Here is a 17,685-nt window from a genome sequence, read left to right as displayed (position 1 = left end):
TGACGCCAACAGTTTGCTGAACGAAGAGCAGATATCCTGCCACGCGTCAGACCCTGTCGATGGTTGCAACAACCATCACCGCCAGGCTGTGTCGCACAGCTTAAACCCTCATTGGCCTGATGGTGCTGATGTTGCCGTCTGATATCACGAACACCTCAGAAAGCGTCACTGTTGCTGGCGAAAACCGGAACCGGTTTGAATGCTCTCAATCTCTGCGTCATGAAGCTTTGGGACCCTGTTGCGCCGGAAGTTTGAACTAAGAATTCGCCAGCAGCAAGTTTGCGCACTAGTGCTAAAACAATCACTGCTTCACCCTGCTTTCGCCTATGTAGCCCCCTCAGGCAATGCATGAAAAGCAAGCATGCTGTGATGAAGATTAGAAGGGGCAACCTCTTGGACGGACACAAACTGGAGAGCCCTCCAGCGTTGTGATGCGTGCAAGGAAGGGATACGTTCCAACGTCATAGGGTCAGTCAATAAAGTGGAAAAATTAAGTATGCGTCTGGGGTAGCGCAACAGAACGGGTCATCGGCACATCGCAAGGGAGACCTGGCACAGTGTGTATGTACATGCAGATAGGCAATGTGCATACAAGCCGCGGAACCCCCCTCAGGGAGGGCGAAATTACACACCATCGAACTGTGTTACTGAGACAACACGTCAACACTCTTCAGAATAATATGAGACAATGAGGAGACTTCACTTTGTTCTCGTTGTTCCACCGTTTATCGGACTGGCACACGCGAACCATTGGTTCCCACATGAAGTTCCCTCTGTGGAACTACTTGCCGTCCGCAACACAGGTATTTCGTGTTCGTTTCCTCTGTCCTGATGCATGAGTGCACTGTTCTGCGTGACAGGCCACCGAAACCTGGCACCACATGAGCCAACACCAGAAGACTGGGATATCGATTCGGAAGATGCAGAACGGGCAGCAGGTAGCGTTGTTGTTGGGACGACACTGGAAAATTACCCTAATCCATTAGTCAATCCGCTGGCATGTGGACGTCGTGGAATGAATGAATCCTACATTTGTGACCCCGGTAAGGCGGACAAGCCAGCGTTGAGCGATTGCCTCCATCCATCCGGCGACACACTCACTAGATCGAGTCTTGAGAAGGGGTGAAGCAGACAGGATCGAAGGCGAGTTCATATGTGAAGAACATGTGAGGCTTCACCACTGAACCTTTAGTCCTTCAGAGTACTTGTCAAAAAACCGGAGGAAATCTCTCCACCAATGTGGCAACGCCGAGGTTCCATTTATGTACGGCATTTGGCCTTTTGCCACTTCAGATCAGTTGCACCGTTTCATACCTCAGGTTTGCCGTGGCTGTTGTTCGACAGCTTCCACCAGGTGTCGATGGGGACACATTTGCGACGGAGTTGCTGGGTGAGCGCCGTATTCTAGTATTCGGTGGCATCAGTGGTCAATTTAAGATACTAGATCGATGGGGGCTCGGCCACTCGGGATGTCACGATGGAATTATCCTTCTGTACAGCAAGGTCGACAATGATACTTTTCTGAAATGGTAAGATATGCAATACGGTATATCTCCCAGCACCGATACACAGTGTTCTGTTTTCAGGAAGCGAGGCACGTCCCTTTGCGCGGCACACATTCGTAGTAGTTATAAGATCCCACCGTGTACTGTACTGCAGGAGTAGAGCCACAAATAAATGTCAAGGTAACATGATGTCACAGCAGGGACTCTTGATACTCGTTTGACACAGATGGCTAACTCGGCAGATTTACGGATCTCTCCAAAGAGAATTCCGGTCTCGTTCGTCCCGCATGCCTGCGGCGCTGACTTTGGAGCAAAACGTCGTTCTTGTTGGAGAGGTAACGCCCCTCTATCCTGATTTTCGTTCGTATTCGGAGGAGCAACCCACCCGAAACAGCATTTGACAGGTGAAATGTAAGCACACACGGGCCGCTGAAGCGTAGTCCCACAATTGATTACTGCGTTTCGACAGTCTGCCGCCCCGTCAAACTCCGCATCTTGTGGTTGTACTAACAATATCTACGCTCACGTTTCTGGCTTATTTTTCGTGTGCTGCTACAGTTATATCGGTGAGTGGTGCGATTTATAATCAGCACGATATCCGTTGTATAGGTGTAAATTCAGGACGAGGTCAGCAAAACCCGGCTCTGAACTCAGGTCAACGGACCAAAGCTATCTGAGTTTCCCATTGTGTGACGTTTGAGTTCTCCTAGCACAAAATAGACTGAGAAAAACACATTTGTGGGGGCAGTCGGGGACCACCTGGACGAGACTGTCACGTGCGCTGCCTCGCCCCATCTCCCCCCGTATGTGGAACCGCCTTACGACAGAACCGAGACGGAACAGAGTTGTATCGTTCGCACGAACATGTTCCGGTTTTTCGTTTGGCTAAAACAACAAGAGTACGAGTGAAAGGGATAGTATGATGTAGTCCAGTCTCAAGATGAGGCGTTGGACGGAGTGAACAGTTGAGCGGAAACTCTTCTCGTTCACTACTGCTTGAATAGTGTAGGTCCATATTCAGTTGCTGTTGCGCATGGCTTCCAGCGAGGAACTTGTGGAGGTGCTGTCGCCAGAACTGTACACGATTTATTCATGCTTTGCTAGCAGAAACAGTGGAACGCTAACGGCGTTTGACACGGAAAGGATATCCAACCGAGAACCGTTGACGTAGCCTTGTGCTGACAACCGTACTGAAGAACCCGTTGCTGAGACCGACTGACAATGCAGACCTTGCTCCCTGAGACGTTGTGGTGGTTTCACGGCGGCGGGTAACGCGGCGAATCTCTTGCACAGACAAAACACTACTGCATTGCACTGTCTTTGCACAGGAGCAAATCTGGTTGTCATCTGTACACGCAGTCGCTTGTGGTCCCCAGGGTGATGCGAACTGGAGGTCTGCGACATTCGCTGTTACTTATTGACACAACACGGGCGAGCTGCAGTCGAAGCGTTAGAGGTGATCTGATGGCGTTGAAAGGACGCACGTGCTCAAGCGATGGCCTACAAGTGAGGCTCGCTGCAGGTCCGGGCCAGCGCACTGCTCAAGAATGACTGCATCACACACGCGTAGTTCACCTAAAGTATATTTCAACGTCAGCATGAAGTAATACTATTAACGGACACTCATTCCCAATGTTCAGTCACTGACACAAACCGTTTATCCTGAAATACGTATAGACCTCTGCAGATGTGACTTGGCATACGTAATTGCTACGACTTGTAAAACCAAAAGTCCCTCTTTTCGTCCGACCAGTCCTTTTGAACTAGGGAGCTACACAGTTGCACGCTTAGCACACACGATCATTGACACTTTAGCGGGACACTATTACTCTCCCCTGACACACGGTAGCCTCAGCAAGCAACCCAAGGCTCAACAGTCTGCATCCCTATCCAAAGATACGGGTTCACCCGAGGTGGACTCCCGAGTTCACATCAGCTTCAAACGTCGCACCATAGTCGACTTATCACTGCGGGGCGTTCCGCACGGCGAATGGCCGCCGGTGTGTAAGTGTTCCGCTAGAATGGGGACGAGAGTCGCTTAGATTTGATTAATTAGCATGACGAACTCTTCTGCACTACCCACCAGCCGTCCGATTGTCTCCGGTTCGTCATCACTGAAGTACCTCGACCCTGTGTGACAGACGATTCATTGCTTTTGCTGACGGCTCCGTGACTATGTTCGCTTCTTCGTTACTGCCTGCATGCGCGACACGAAATCACCAACGACTCCAGGCTGTGTTTTAGTGGTTTTGCGGTAACCGAAAGTGGTCGGAACAAACGGAGTCTTGGATGAATCAGAATGCTTCCTGTTTTTTGCTAAAAGAAATCACCTACAGGGGACGGAACTGCATGGTTATAGCTACCACCTGATGACGGCACTCTCACTCCTCAAAATTTTGACTGGAGCGTTTTAAGGGTGCTAAATTAACGATGTGCAAATGCAGATACTTCATGTGTTGAATAACCTTGCTAGCTGCGAATACTTTTCCAGCGACATAGTTTCACGCGGTAGGAAACTGTCGAGGAAGGGGTACTGCTCCACACACGACATGGATGAAAGAGAAACCTTCTCTGGTCCGCACTCGCATGACGCGTAGCGGTGGATGGACAAGAGCAGAAAAAGGTTCCATGGGGCAGCCTTGTTTTTACCGAACTTCAGTGCCTCTGATATCCAAGCGAAGCCTATGTATCACTACGCGACTGAACAGACGTGCTGCCCGTCTGGACGATGTCGCCTTGTTTTGCGCCGGAAGCCGAATTTCCGATATTCTGGGGATCAGAAGCGTTTTCGGAGTTGCCACGGATGACTGCAAGTTTCTTTGTTACAGACTAACTAACAGATGATGGCTTTACTCAGACTGCCATGTGGAGCCTTTATTATGTGGCAATGCGCTGGTAAAATGTGTTATGGTAAGACGCTTCAAGAGACTTGCCAGGATACAGTGCTGCACACGGATTTGCCAAATAGAGCAAAGGACAAACAGTAACAAATGACTTGCCAATGACAGACACAAGCGGATAACTCCAGAGGCCGACAGAAGAGTCTTCCAATCGAGCGTGTTTCGTTCTTGTCGCTGAGGACTGTTTGGATAAGTTCGTCTCACGATCTCATGTCACTGTCAAAATTGTGACGTGCACCGAGCATCAGGGTCGTCACGTCTCCCAACGAGTGTAAGCGTCAGCCGACCCTTGTTCGCCAGGAGTGGGTCACGAATCTTTGGCCAGGGCTGCACCAGTAAGGGGCAGTGAAACTCTACAGTATGTTGGCCAGCGCTTTTTTGTCCACAAGAACCGATAGTTCTATATCTGTACGACACATGCTGGGCAAATTTTGATTCTGGTAGTGTCGAATCAACGTTGCGGCCGACATCTGTTCCAGTGGTGGTACTCTGACCTTGAGTGACTTGCGGGTTTAGATCTAGCCGTTGCGTGTGGCGACGTCCAGGAGGGAAGCAGCTAGAATCTTTGCGGGATAGGACTTACTGACTACCGTTGAACGTTCCTTCGTCAAGGTGATCCCATCCCGCTGGCGACACTGTCCAAGCCAGGGCGGCAGAGAGCTTTCCTTGTACTAACAATATTTGCAGGGACTGCTGTCATTTGTCTGCTGCCAGCCAACAACGAGCCAGAGTGGGTGACACGGGAGAAGCTTCCTGACAGGACCACCTTTTGCATCTGTACCAGACCTTGGTCACCAAGCTGTATAGGTGACACAAGTCGATTGAGAGGCCTGCCAAGACCAGAGCAAGTTGACGCAGGAAAGGTGGTCCTAGAGGCTACATCGACGCACTTGTCAACTGAGATTTTCGCCAGCGGTTGTGAGTGTGGTCGGCGAAGGGATAGAGCCACGGGGTGGCCACTGCCAGCGGCACGAGGAAAATTGGGACTCGTTTCTTCTGGGACGTGAGTCGCCTTCCGAACTGTCCTCGACTGCTTTGAGGAAGTATTTCCGGTACATGATGTTTCACCATTGGACCAGAATACGCTGGATGAATTCGAAGGAGGCATGTTTTCGTGCACCTTTCGCTTCTGTGAGGATGCCATCACCTTGATAATGCCTGTTGCCTGCAGAGAATGTCGTTCACCGGATACTTGCAGATAGGTTTCCCCTTGGCTTTCATGGTTACCCACCGTTCCTGAGGCATCCCTCGTCGGAAACAGCCATGTTGCAATGGCCTGGCCGACGCCTCGAAGCGCGGACGTTGGCGTGTTTGGAAGGCATGTATCTGCGTCCACTCTCGCTTGTGGCTGAGTCGCATAGGAACGGATCTTGCGTCGTCGCCGCTGAAGCCTCTGGATTCGCGGGAGCACCAGAAAAAGATCTTCGCCTTGGCTCTTTGTCTGTGCAGACACTTCTAATTTCTCAGCCGACCGACGGGCTTGATGGCGTCCAGCAGGGGTTCCGTTTCCGACGTTATCCGTAAGATGCTGAGGGGACAAATCACTTGCCCCTGAAGGACCTGCTGAGTCGGAGATGGACACTGATGGTGTCGATAAGTTTACACATGCCACATCCATTGAGGTGTATCGATTGGAGGCCACCGCAAGTTCCATTGCCCGTTCCAGAGCCGCGAAACCTCCATTGAGAGCGAGAACGCCTGAATGTGGATGCACCAACAGGCATATAAGTGAAAACGTGTGAGAGTCTTCGCGTGCCTGCATGGAGTCGGGCATACCCTTAACCGGAGGACTATGAACTTTTACACAAAATGGGAGACACCTCAATGTTATCTGCAGCATTTTTCGGGGGTCACTCTTAACATTGTTACATGTACCACACAGAGTTGCTGACAGTCGCTGTTAACCAACAGTACCATGCAACGGGGAAAGCAGTTATCAAGAATCTACTGACTCGGTGAGGCCTTGTTTGAGCAGCCGACTGCTTGACGTACCTTCAATTCCGGCACAGGTCAATCGAAAATAAGCTTCTTGAAGAGCCGACATTTCCGACCGTGAAGCTTCTGGGTGGAGCAGGCCTTCTTCCAGAAGGGACTCGTTCACTGAGTCCGCATGCGGAATGAGGAGCCAAATGCGCATGACGCTGTCAAAAAAGCCCACATAAGAGGGAACCCGCCCCTTTCGAACGAGAAGACTTCTCGGTCACAATACAAACAGTGGCTACTTCTTAGGTGAAGCTTCTGCGACGCCACAACACTTAAATACTTATTGTGAGTGCGAGGAGAGAAAACGTAACACCAGAGACCATACCGAGGAGCTCATGGATCATAAAAATGCCGTACCAGATGCAACGATACCGCACACAGCCCACAGAGGGGGCCTCCAGTGGTACACCTCCTTACGGGGCTTACGATGTGTGAAAATGCAGGGCGTGATGGATCGTCTTACTTTGGTGCATTGTTGTTCATGCTTCGAATGTTATCGATGAGCTCGTCCAAGCTGAGACAGTTTTTGTTCGGTGCTTCTCCGTCGCGTGCTTGGACACCACTTCTATCCGTTCGCGCCAAATCCTCGTCAGTAGCGAGCTTTCCAGATGCTCCCTTTCGACTGATTCCTTGTTTGCTGCGCCTACGCATGAGCCACGCTCCCCGGCCTGCCACCAGGACATTACGGGGGGACAGGAGCTGTGATTGAGTTGTCCTCTCTCCCTCGTAGGTTGACTGCCTGGTCTTCCCAGAGGCAATTGCCGACTGTTCTCTGGCGTGACAGGCACCTCCAGTAACGAGTGGTGCCCGGCCACGGTGACGGCGCATCGTATGCATACCCCGGACGAGGGAATCTCTTGGTGGCCGACGAGAGCGTGTCGAAGTGCTGCGTGTTTCAGGCCTGCTTTCACCTTCAATAGACCTCGTTACCCTGCTCGTTCGAACTGCCAAAGACTCGCGTCCGCCTGGCGAATCCACAACGCTGTTTCCGCAGTCCCTGCTACACGTAGCTTCCTGGAAGCTAGATGAGGTTGCGACAGACACCACACGGTATTTAGCACCTCCAGGCAATCGACCTGGCTTCAGTCCTAGGAGTTTCTCGAGTGTTGGACCACGCTGACGTGCCTCGGTTGATCGTAGATCCACAAAATGAACTTCGATCAGCTCTGATGTCCAGATGTCCTTAGTCCGCTGTCCAGAAGCGAAAGTAACCACAGTTCCGCCAGTAGTGGTGTCAGTGGGTCCGTCTAGATGTGCTTGCTGGCTCCCAGGCGCTTCTTGGGAGGAAGGTCCTACCACAGTGATATCACGCGGTTTCAGTGGCGAAGTGCCGTTTTTGTCACATGCAAACCGCGAAGGAGAATCGTTCAACCGTGATGGAGATTCTTGAGGTGACATCGTCGCCAACAGAGAAAGGCATGTAGAAGCTTGATAAGGGGAAATAACGTTCATCTTGCCTCGAATACGAGAGAGAAGTTCCTCGAAGCAGTGTTCATCACGCAATGACTGGAGCTCGCAAGACATTGGAGCCGCTAGCCACCTGAGAAAGTGGGGAACAAATGGACACCTCCAAACCTTTGTCACACGTTTGGGAGACTGACTTGCTAATCTAGATGCGGCAAGACAAATTTCATGGGCTGATGGCTAGTCTTGTCTTGCGATAGATTGGGTAAGTGGTGTGTTCTAGGTAAGCATTCTTACTCAGATAAGCCCGAATTGAGAAACGATGGGCGCTGAAAGACGAGCGGATTACGGAGTTCGGCTAGGAGGTCACCAGGATTCAGAGACAAGCAAAGAGAACTTTGCAAACTCGACAAGCGGCTCGTTGTCCTTGCAATGTTTTCATCTCTGCCAACTCCTGCCTCAGGTTCAATCGGCAGAGCGCGTTTGGAGTCACCTGTAGGCTGAGCAAACTGTGCAGCGCTGCATACGATTCTGTTTCCACGAGGGCGTTCAAGAAGCAGAGGTGACGTAGACCAGGGATAGGCACGAAGAATACGGCGTCTTTGTACCGAGGACTGAGCCAAGGAGGAACTACAAACATCAGAGACAGACGTTTCAAAAAAGTGAGGTCAACCCCCAGTATTGTATCATAGGTTCGCCTACCAAGTACTTTAGTGGTGCATCCGTGCCATGGCACACGTTGCTGCAACTAGACGAGGCTACTGCAACCATTCCCTCGAAGTGCAGCCAGACACAAAGAGGCGGGTACGAACTGACAGGCAGGTGCAGGCTACCCGGAGAAACCGAAAAAATGAGCCATCTGCCTTTCGACACAGCTCAATATTACATATGTGGTCCGTGTTCGCTTCGTGCGCGTCTTGAGTAGTGGAGAGCCGTGTGAAACGGCGTGCATAAGTGTAGCACTTACCATGTAGCAAGTAAAGACTGAAGGTCAAGCAAAGCAGCGGGTGGTGTCAATGAGTACAGCTTGAGCATGCAGTGCAATATGTGACGAAGAGGGAATGGGCCTACAACGCAGAAAAATGAAAGAACACACACAACGATGACCTGCACAGTTTTGCCTACAGTGTGGTCACCTATCGTCCAGAACTATGCGGTCCTTATTCCGAGAAACGCCAACCGTAAGCGAACACCAAACCGTTAGAATCAACAGTTGAACCCTAGATTTTTCGTGAAATGGCGCAGCAATAGATGCCTACCCTGCTCTCAACAAGAGGGATTTCACGTGCTGTCCAGTATGACGTTATTTCCTTGCGTCTAGGCTGTTGTGTAGGAAAGACGCAACGAATGGCGAGACAAGACACAGTCACACTGAAAAGCGTGCTTTAGTCATTACCGCAGCGATTGCCGATGTGCCTTACGTTGCCAAACTAGGGACGTGAAAGACTCGTCGCCTCGTGCAGGCATGTCGATGAGAGAGGACGTGTCTGCTCCATCTGCAGAGCAGGTAGTAGTAGAAAACTAGAAGAACCAAGCTAATGCAGAAACAAATGATGTGGTAGTTTCTATGAAACATTCTTCACTTCAGACGCCTGCACATATATGTCCCGATGGATTTCCATCCCATATATTTTCCTTGTATACTGGCTCATACGCTCTGTAAACACATTTTTTCTTCAGGTCACCCTCACTCTCAGAGCAAAAAGAAAGACCGCGCTTGACACCATGTTGCACTTCAGCATGTTTAATAGCTTTCTGCGTAGTCCAATGGGCTCACGGCATGCAGGACAGCGCGTTTGGGAGAAAGATGAGTGGTCAAACGGAACATCGCTGTTGATAATAAGCTCTGGAAAGATGCGCAGCTCCTCTTTATGTAGTTCGAAGTATGCGAGAAGAAAGAAGAAATATCCTGAAGGTGCATAGTCCTCCGGAGCCTGAAAACAATATCCGAGAAGACCAACAACGGGGACAAATGACTGTGACAGCCACAGTCGATTAAAATTACTATTGCGCATAATTCGTTTATCTGCCCGTACTGTGTTGGAGGACTCTGTCGCACCACACTGCAGCACAGCGTACTGAGATACTCTACGTTAGTTGGTGACCGGTAGATTCAGGTTTACCCCCTCACCTGAGCTCTCTTCCTCGACGCTTCAGCGAGACACAACGCAACAATCCTCACTTGGTTTTGGGCTGGTAGTGTGCACTATATTGAGTAACGATACACATTCTCGATGACAAGGTAGCTCATCCATCTTTAAGGACTTACGCGAAGCTCTAAAAGACAACGCCACATGCTTAGCAGCGATTGCACGTCCCTGAATCGCGAAAAACCTAGCGTATGAATTAGTCTGCAATAAAAAGGAGGCAGCAACATTTAGTGGAGACGCTCAGACCTACCTTGGCACGGAACCAAAATTCTTCAGAAACTACTTTTTCGCCTGCCATGCCTGTTGTTGCCCGCACGTCGCTACGCACATGTTTCTTCATCGTAATCATGTTGACCAGTGAATCCAAAGTTTTTTCCTCTCGGAGAAATTTCTCAGTAACAGGCTTCAGCGTTTAAACGAAACGGTGACATTCTGAGACCCGTACAAAATCGACTGTTTATGGGATCTGTCAATAGCCTTCCCACTTCGATCTAAAGTTCATATTGGGTGATTCTCCAAACGCACATTGATTGGCTCCACGTAATGGAAGGAATGAGGCGTTCGACCTCGTTGGTTACACCCGGCGAGAAAAACTGCAAGAACTGCCTGCAGGAGATGCAATTCAAGAGAAAACATCAGCAGGTGTCTGGAGTGGATGTCTACCTAAAGAAGAGCAAGACATATTGCAGTAACAGGGACATCCGACACCGTAAATCGTCCCATCCAGATCGTGCTGAGGTGACACAGACTAAACTGTATGTCATTACCAGTGGGATGGCACCAAATTGGTAGATGCCATCAGACGGAAATCTCCGGTGACGTTGATTCCACACTAGCTGCTCTAGGCTGGCGTGTCACCCGCGCCACTAGCGTTGGAGTAATATTATATGCACGCAGTCTCGCTGTGCCATTGTCGTATGGAGGCGCATGGGCAGCGTATTCACCTGAAGAGTCGCGCTGCATTTGCGGACTGCACGATTGACTCCTGGGGTGGCAGAAGCAGCCACGGCGCGAAGAGGAGAAGAAAAGCGTGTAGAAGTTGGACTAACTGAGATAAGGATGGTCTCGGAGAGAGGAAGAGGAAGGCGGCGCACAAGTCATGCATACCTACAAATTAGGGGAGAATACAGAGGAAGTACAACAACTAGCTGCAGAGCCAGCACAGAAGTCGAAATCACGAACATAAAAACTACCCACTGGCTTCGTTCTACCCTATGTACGACAAGCAACCCTGCCATCACCTGTCAAACGGACAGGCGAAGGGCAAGCTCTACGACTTCTGCGAACCATGTGACAGGCTTCTTGGACTGAAACATTCAAGACCGGCATAACTCGTGAAGCACTGGCATCCGATGTCGCTTGGTAGTTTTCACACTGTACCCATACAGCTTCTGCCTACCTTGCCAGTAACAAGCACCGTGCATCGTGCAAAAGATGCAAACGGCATCAGTGACCAACTGAACCATATCTTTTTGCCTCTCCGATTCCTGCCGTTCACTGTGAGCAACGCTGCCATGGTTAATCCACCGCTGCCTAGATACGTCAGCTTCCACCAGATGCAGGTCCAGGTCCTCTGCGATCAAACCACACCTTTCTTGTCGATCTTCCCCACTATCTGGAAAAGCCTCAGTGGTGCATCGTGGACTTGCTGGCGTATCTGAAGGGAGAGGGACTGCGTGCTGTCGTGAATTCTTCCGCCGGATGAAGTCATCCACGTTTGATGTTATCCACTCAACGTCTTCTTCTGAAATGGGCAGCCGGGACAGCCAGTCACTTAGGGACGTTCCCGGTCGACAGCGTCTCTCCGTATCATGCGGTGAAGACATGCACGAAACATGAGGTTCAACCTCCCTCGGAGCTTCACACACTTGTCGCTGAGCGGCTCCACAAGCAGCATGCTTCTGTAATGCAATGTCGGGTGTTTTTCCGGATGAACGCAGCCGCGACACCTCTTTTAGCAACGAAGAGTCGCACGGCGCAGACCCTAAGTCGCGTTGTGCCGGCACACTCGCAGCACACTCTGAAAAGCACGCCAACGGGAGCTCCGCAGAAGGCGAGGCTAAGCTCTTTGGCGAAGGCTTTTGCTCAGGTATTGAATGAGAACTCGTTCGAAGAACGGAGACGCATACGCCTGCAGTTGCCGGAGAATCTGCTGATATATCTGGCATTGATGGATCGTGAGGCATGGGGGCCGGTAACAGAGGGGCAGGAGGTTCCGGAACGGAATAACTATACTTTTCTTCTTTGACGTTGCCGACTGCCGTTTCGGGACGCGAGACGCTGTGCCCTCCCAAATTTGACACTGCTGACATCAGTGAAGGCGAGCTCGCATCTTTCACTTCTAGTTGAGCAGCAGCACTGTGTTTAACATCTTCATGAAGACTACCAAGGGTCGCTGTCCCCTGTGGTCTTGCGGGGATGTGAACTGTTAACTCAGGAGTGGCGGAAGTGGGAATTCCCACCTCTTCAACACCATTAGTATCACCTAACGAGGTACTACGCATTTCGCACCCTGCCCGCACCTGGTCCAGGCCACGACTAGCGCATTGTTGAGCCGCGCAACACGACCGTGTTTTTTCTTCGACACCCCCTGGAAGGAGCTCTGGAGTCCCCTGATGCTGATGATCTAACAATATATCACCCAACTCTTCCGACACACACTGATTGCTACTCTTTGGCCGACACGCAGGGGTCGCTTGGACGTGAGTCATTTTCACGTGCGCAGGCGTTTGTTCGTGTTGTGCCTCCTTTCTGCCCAGGCATTTGTTCCGCTTCGCCTCGAGGACTTGGTGTTGCTGTTCAACCTCCCGTGACATGACCTGAGTGCATTCCATCAGGGTAGGCGGGTCTTGGTACAGAGGAAGACTGACCATATTTGTTCTCAAGAGTGGTGCAACCGGCACCTGTCTCACTACCGTCCCGTGCTGTGGGCGATGTCCATGCTTTCTCGAAGGAAAGTGGTGAACATGCGAAACTACTTCTCCAGAAAGGTTTGTGGTGCCGGTCAAATGGGCTTCATGGGAGAGCTGCACACGAGGGGAGGCCAGTCGGTCTCCTATCTCCGAAAGACTAGGACAGGGCCGCGTGACTGGCAATTTCGGACACGAATGGTCCTCCAAAGAATCGAATGGTCTGCAGCCTTGGATAGGGGCAGGAATGTTAAGCGTTGAAAGCTTGCTGGCATCGTATTCAGTCCTCGACTGTGGGGATAAACTAAGGATCGTTCTGTCAGAACCTTCGGTTGATGGCGTTTTTCGTTGCTCCTGCTGCACTTTGTACTCACAGGCGGCTCTTTGACGGCAGCCAACTGCTGATTGATCTGTGGTGCCGCCATTTTCAAAATCACATTTTTCGCAGTTTTTGGCCTGACATGCCCCAAGAGAAGTACCAAAGTGACAGGAGTTGGCACCTTGGGAGGTACCCCTGGTACTGCTTGCAATTCGTGCGGTAGTTTCAAGCGGTGGTCGCGGGATAACAGTGCCCTTTGGCTCTGCTTTCACGCCGATTGGGGCTGGCGAAGCTGATTTTCTGGAGGTGCCGCTCACACAAGCTGGCATTGTTGGATGCTTCTCTAAGGCAAAACTGCGGCGCCCGTTCGGCCCTTGTATCGCCGCTGACATACTACCGGCTTCCAATCCCACCAGCTTGTTTCCTTCCGATGCATCTCCGTCAGTACGCTCTCTAAACGGACGCGGACGAAAGGCATCAAAGTTTGCCCAACAAAAATTCCTTCGAGCTTCCCAATTCTCTATTTGCTCAGGGACTACAGCCGAGGGCACCCGAACGTTCTCCTGAACATTGCAGTAGAATCAAACGGTACAGCTTTTTACGTAGGATTCTCATCGAGGGACATCCAACTGGGTGATGTATCTGAGTAACATCGGTATTAGTCGCTGCATTGAATCCTTTTGACAAGGTCCTAAAGGAGTAATAGCTTCAACACAGCACACTCTGCTTGCAAAGAGACATGTGATACAACCACCCACTCTGCTTCTGGCCGCACTATCAGAGCAGTGCTTGTGATGTCTCTGGAACGCCCCTAATGAGTCTAGTTGTATGTGAATAGAAATCGAGTTACTAGTACAGTATGCTGATTTCCCTCTCACCTTTCCTGTCACAGCTGCGTCTTGGTGAGCTTGAGGACACGAAGAGATTTCGGAGCATTTTGTACCGCTTTCCTCCGGGAGGGCTGGTGTCGAAGGAGATGATCCACTGCCTTCGACGCAAATGCTGGTTGGTTCAGATGACGAAGAAGAGCGCTCTGCTTCAGTTTCTTTTGTCGACATAACGGGAGGATTCACATGGGAGGCGTCACTGGGCACACTGTTGAAGCCTTCCGATAACATAGAGTTCAAGCGATTGTATAAGTCCCGGCAGTGCACACGCCCAGATGCAGTGCTTGTAACTGGTTGAATTCCTGATGGACCTCGATGAAGTGCATCCGACATTATTTTATTCCTACGTTGTTTGGTATCGTCGCTCCTGGCCTTCGAATCTACCTCAGTTTTCATGTTCGGCACAAAACAGACAGATTCCAATCTATGGGCTGTTTCCAACGAAAGATGCGCCCCATCTTTTTCTTGGCACATGGGCTTCCGATGACCCTCTTTCTTTGCATCGACGCCGGAAGTTTGTAGTGGGAACAAATCTGAGGCTTGTGAAGTCTCGGGGACCGTAATTCGTGCGTCTTTGGCTGCTGGCGAAATTGATATAGGGGAGTTTGCTCCACCCTCCATACGCCCTGCTTTGGTTTTGATTTCTCCCTGACCACAGGTCTTTTGCGCTTCCTCCCCTTTCGCGCGTAGTGATGACATGTAGAGTACGGTGGCCAAGTCTGGTGGAGAAGGTTCAGGGATGCTCTGCGCCTTACCGGAGGGAAACGAAGATGGAGGTGGGGACACGGACGACGTGCAAGGTAACGAGGGGCGGTTCTCATGAACAGGCAGACGAATACGGTCGACAGCGACAAGATCCCTGTCCTCAAATGTTGCAGGATTATTCGAGCTACTGGATGAAACAGGCAGCACGGTGGCAGTCTGGCAAGAAGACGGCTGAACCGAAGACACTCCGATGGTAGCCTGCACCGTTCCTGTGGCAATATTTTCGGCGTCCTTGTGCGGAGGCGAGGATGGATCGATCGATCCATGAGACGACCTTGATGAGGCGCAGTATGAAGAGCGGAACTTGTCAGGCTTTGTTACTAGCGCCTTTTCTGTGATGTCTCCAACAATCTGCCCACAGGTGGAATTCTTTTTCTGGAGGATGTAAGTTGGAGTGGTCGGGATTATACCCGCGCCCTGCAGAAAGAATTTGGGCGAAGGTTTGATAACTGCAAACGACACACTCTGGTTGTGGTCGAGTGATGTTACATCAGTCGACGGGTCCACTGGAGAACCACTGATGGACCTCCCATACTCCGGAGTAATTATTCGACGGAAATGCTCCTGCTGCGTCGGCTGCAGCACTGTGGACTGCACGCTCACGTATCGTTTTTCGGGACCGGAATCCGGCACAGAGGTCTCCCATCGAACCATAGTGACAGACTTGCCATCGAAACAGTGGTGGACTCCAAACTTTAGTGTAGGATATGATATGGCGTTCGACACTCCGTAAGTCAAGAGGTCACATGCTCCTCGTACGTGTACCCCCAGTAGCCTGCACTGTCCAACTGGTTGACCGTCTCCAGATCGCCGCAAAATTTTGGAACAATCAAGTGAAGAAAGATCGACAGCTGTTTCATTTCGTAGCGTCGTTTAGTCTGAAGTGTTTAACACAGCGTGACACAAAGGAAAAAAGAAACTGGAGGGATTCTCTGCTTTCTTCGCTTTCAATCAGACCAGATACAACGATCTTCAGCACAACCCAGTCCAGCGGGCAGAGGCGAGCGCGCTTGCCTCGGTTTACAGTCAACCAATGTTGTTCTCGAAAGGCACTGGGCACAGGAAGCATGGTGTATTCCAGTATACTTTGGTCGACACAGGAGCTGAAATATGACGCCTAAAACTCACTGATGATAATTTGATGAGCCTCCGGCAATTGCTCCATGAAGACCATGAAGAAGTCTAGCTGCGGCTGCTCATCCAACTCACTGCGCGACCCTCCATGTACCTGAGTCCTTGCAACAAGCACCCCAAACGAGAAACAGTCACGTAGCTTTTCTGTCCAGTTTCCATTGGGGTGATCAATCCGATTGGAAAGCACAAATCATCTGCAACAGAGGCATATTTCCATACTGTTAACCACAGCTGAAAGCCAAACTACGGGGGGGCACCCTTACCGTATCGGAGCGTGGATAGTGGACACTGCGTAGCGCGCGAGGCGGTCGCAAGACCCGGCGAGGGAAAAAGCGATCAGAGAGCTGTGTTATGTGGCTGTTGCAGGCCAGGGAAAACAGAGGTGAAGGCGACCGGCCGACAACATCAGGTGATTTAGTGATATTCCGCCCACGCTTCTAGAATAAAGCTCGTTACTTTCATCACGGCTCGTGTATTGGCGCGCTGGTGTCCTGCGAGCTCGAGACAACATGTGTCTTCATTCGATGTCTTGCTTGTCAAACGCCTGTCTGGAGCAATGCCGTTAGCTGTGTTCGCCATATGCGAAATACGGGAGGAATGTGCACACATATTTATAGAAACGGAGCTGGTGACACCATAGCGTCCTCGAACCTGGCAAAAGAGATGCGGAGCAAAAAAGCTAGCTCTGTCCAGCCACGCATACTGTGCTCGCGGAAATGTGTGAAAACGGTGACAGCGTAGTACCAAGAGCGGCGAAGGAGAAGAAAAGACTCACAAGAAATGAGCAGGTGCAGGATAAAACTTTGAAAAAGTGGTCAGAAAGATGTGTGGACTGCGCATCTCACAACAACTATCGAAAAGTAATGACCCTCAATGTGTAAGCCGATGTGGGGATTGATGGAGCCCAGCAAACGTAGCTCCACAATGGTTGTGCACCCAATCTGAGGCGCCGCAGCAGCACACTAGTCCTCGCCATACGATGGACGCGCAGTGCGAACGTCCTTTCTCCCTGTGAACAGGAACCCGTTTACAGAATAGTGCAGGATGAAGACGTACCGAGTGGAATAGTGATATCTGTACGTCTTTAGGTGATCGACGGTGTGCGGTACATATCAGATGCCACGTTATTGTGAGCATTTGGAAGTTACTAGACCAGGTGGCCCTGCGGTCCGTGGTACGGGTTGCCTCGTTCCTGGGCACTAAGGCAACCTGAAAGAGAGCCATCCTGGTACGTGTTTGTTATATGCCACATTGTTTCTTCTATGTCTCATGGCTACATATTTCGGCCGTTAGTCAGGGGAAAAAACCTACAACCCTAGCAACCTATGAGAATTCATCAGGCGGTAGATGGAAGGTGACAAATGCTGAGCTGCATGAACGGTAGACGTTCAGGTGGTGGTCGCTTCGAGCGATATTTGCAGTCTTTGTTTTCTCTGCATACGACTAGTGAAAAACGAATGAATGTTGCATGCGGGCTCCCCTCCAGCTTGAGCAGAGAGCGGACACATTGGTAAACGAGTAACATGTGACTCACTCGACCTCGTCACAATGAAAGCAGGTAAAAAGCATGGCTTCAAACCTGCTGCGGATATACTGAAACACGGGTACGCCGCTCTCTTGTTTGTTCCTACTGGGCGGCGTGAGCGGCAGTGTGCCGTTTTCTGTCGAGGATACGCTTGCTGCCTGACACGGTGTGTCGACTGGCTCTCAAGATTTTCAAGGAAAGGAA

General features: G+C 50.8%; 1 protein-coding gene across 1 annotated transcript; it reads right to left on the bottom strand.

Moving 5' to 3' along the window:
* Positions 1-4,697: 4,697 nt before the first annotated feature.
* On the bottom strand, positions 4,698-16,179 carry TGME49_239830 (TBC domain-containing protein). Its single transcript, XM_018780574.1, has 13 exons — positions 15,951-16,179; positions 14,049-15,700; positions 11,342-13,733; positions 10,887-11,049; positions 10,468-10,548; positions 10,062-10,143; positions 9,570-9,726; positions 9,214-9,288; positions 8,760-8,859; positions 8,090-8,422; positions 6,852-7,928; positions 6,398-6,546; positions 4,698-6,103 (listed from the first exon to the last, which is right to left on the bottom strand). Exons 2-13 carry the CDS (start codon positions 15,474-15,476, stop codon positions 5,013-5,015), a joined length of 7,128 nt encoding a protein of 2,375 aa, XP_018637642.1. The 5' UTR covers positions 15,477-15,700; positions 15,951-16,179; the 3' UTR covers positions 4,698-5,012.
* Positions 16,180-17,685: the final 1,506 nt, after the last annotated feature.

Source organism: Toxoplasma gondii, chromosome VI (assembly GCF_000006565.2).
Source record: "Toxoplasma gondii ME49 chromosome VI, whole genome shotgun sequence".
NCBI lineage: Eukaryota > Apicomplexa > Conoidasida > Eucoccidiorida > Sarcocystidae > Toxoplasma > Toxoplasma gondii.
This window is presented reverse-complemented; position numbering and strand designations above follow the sequence as displayed.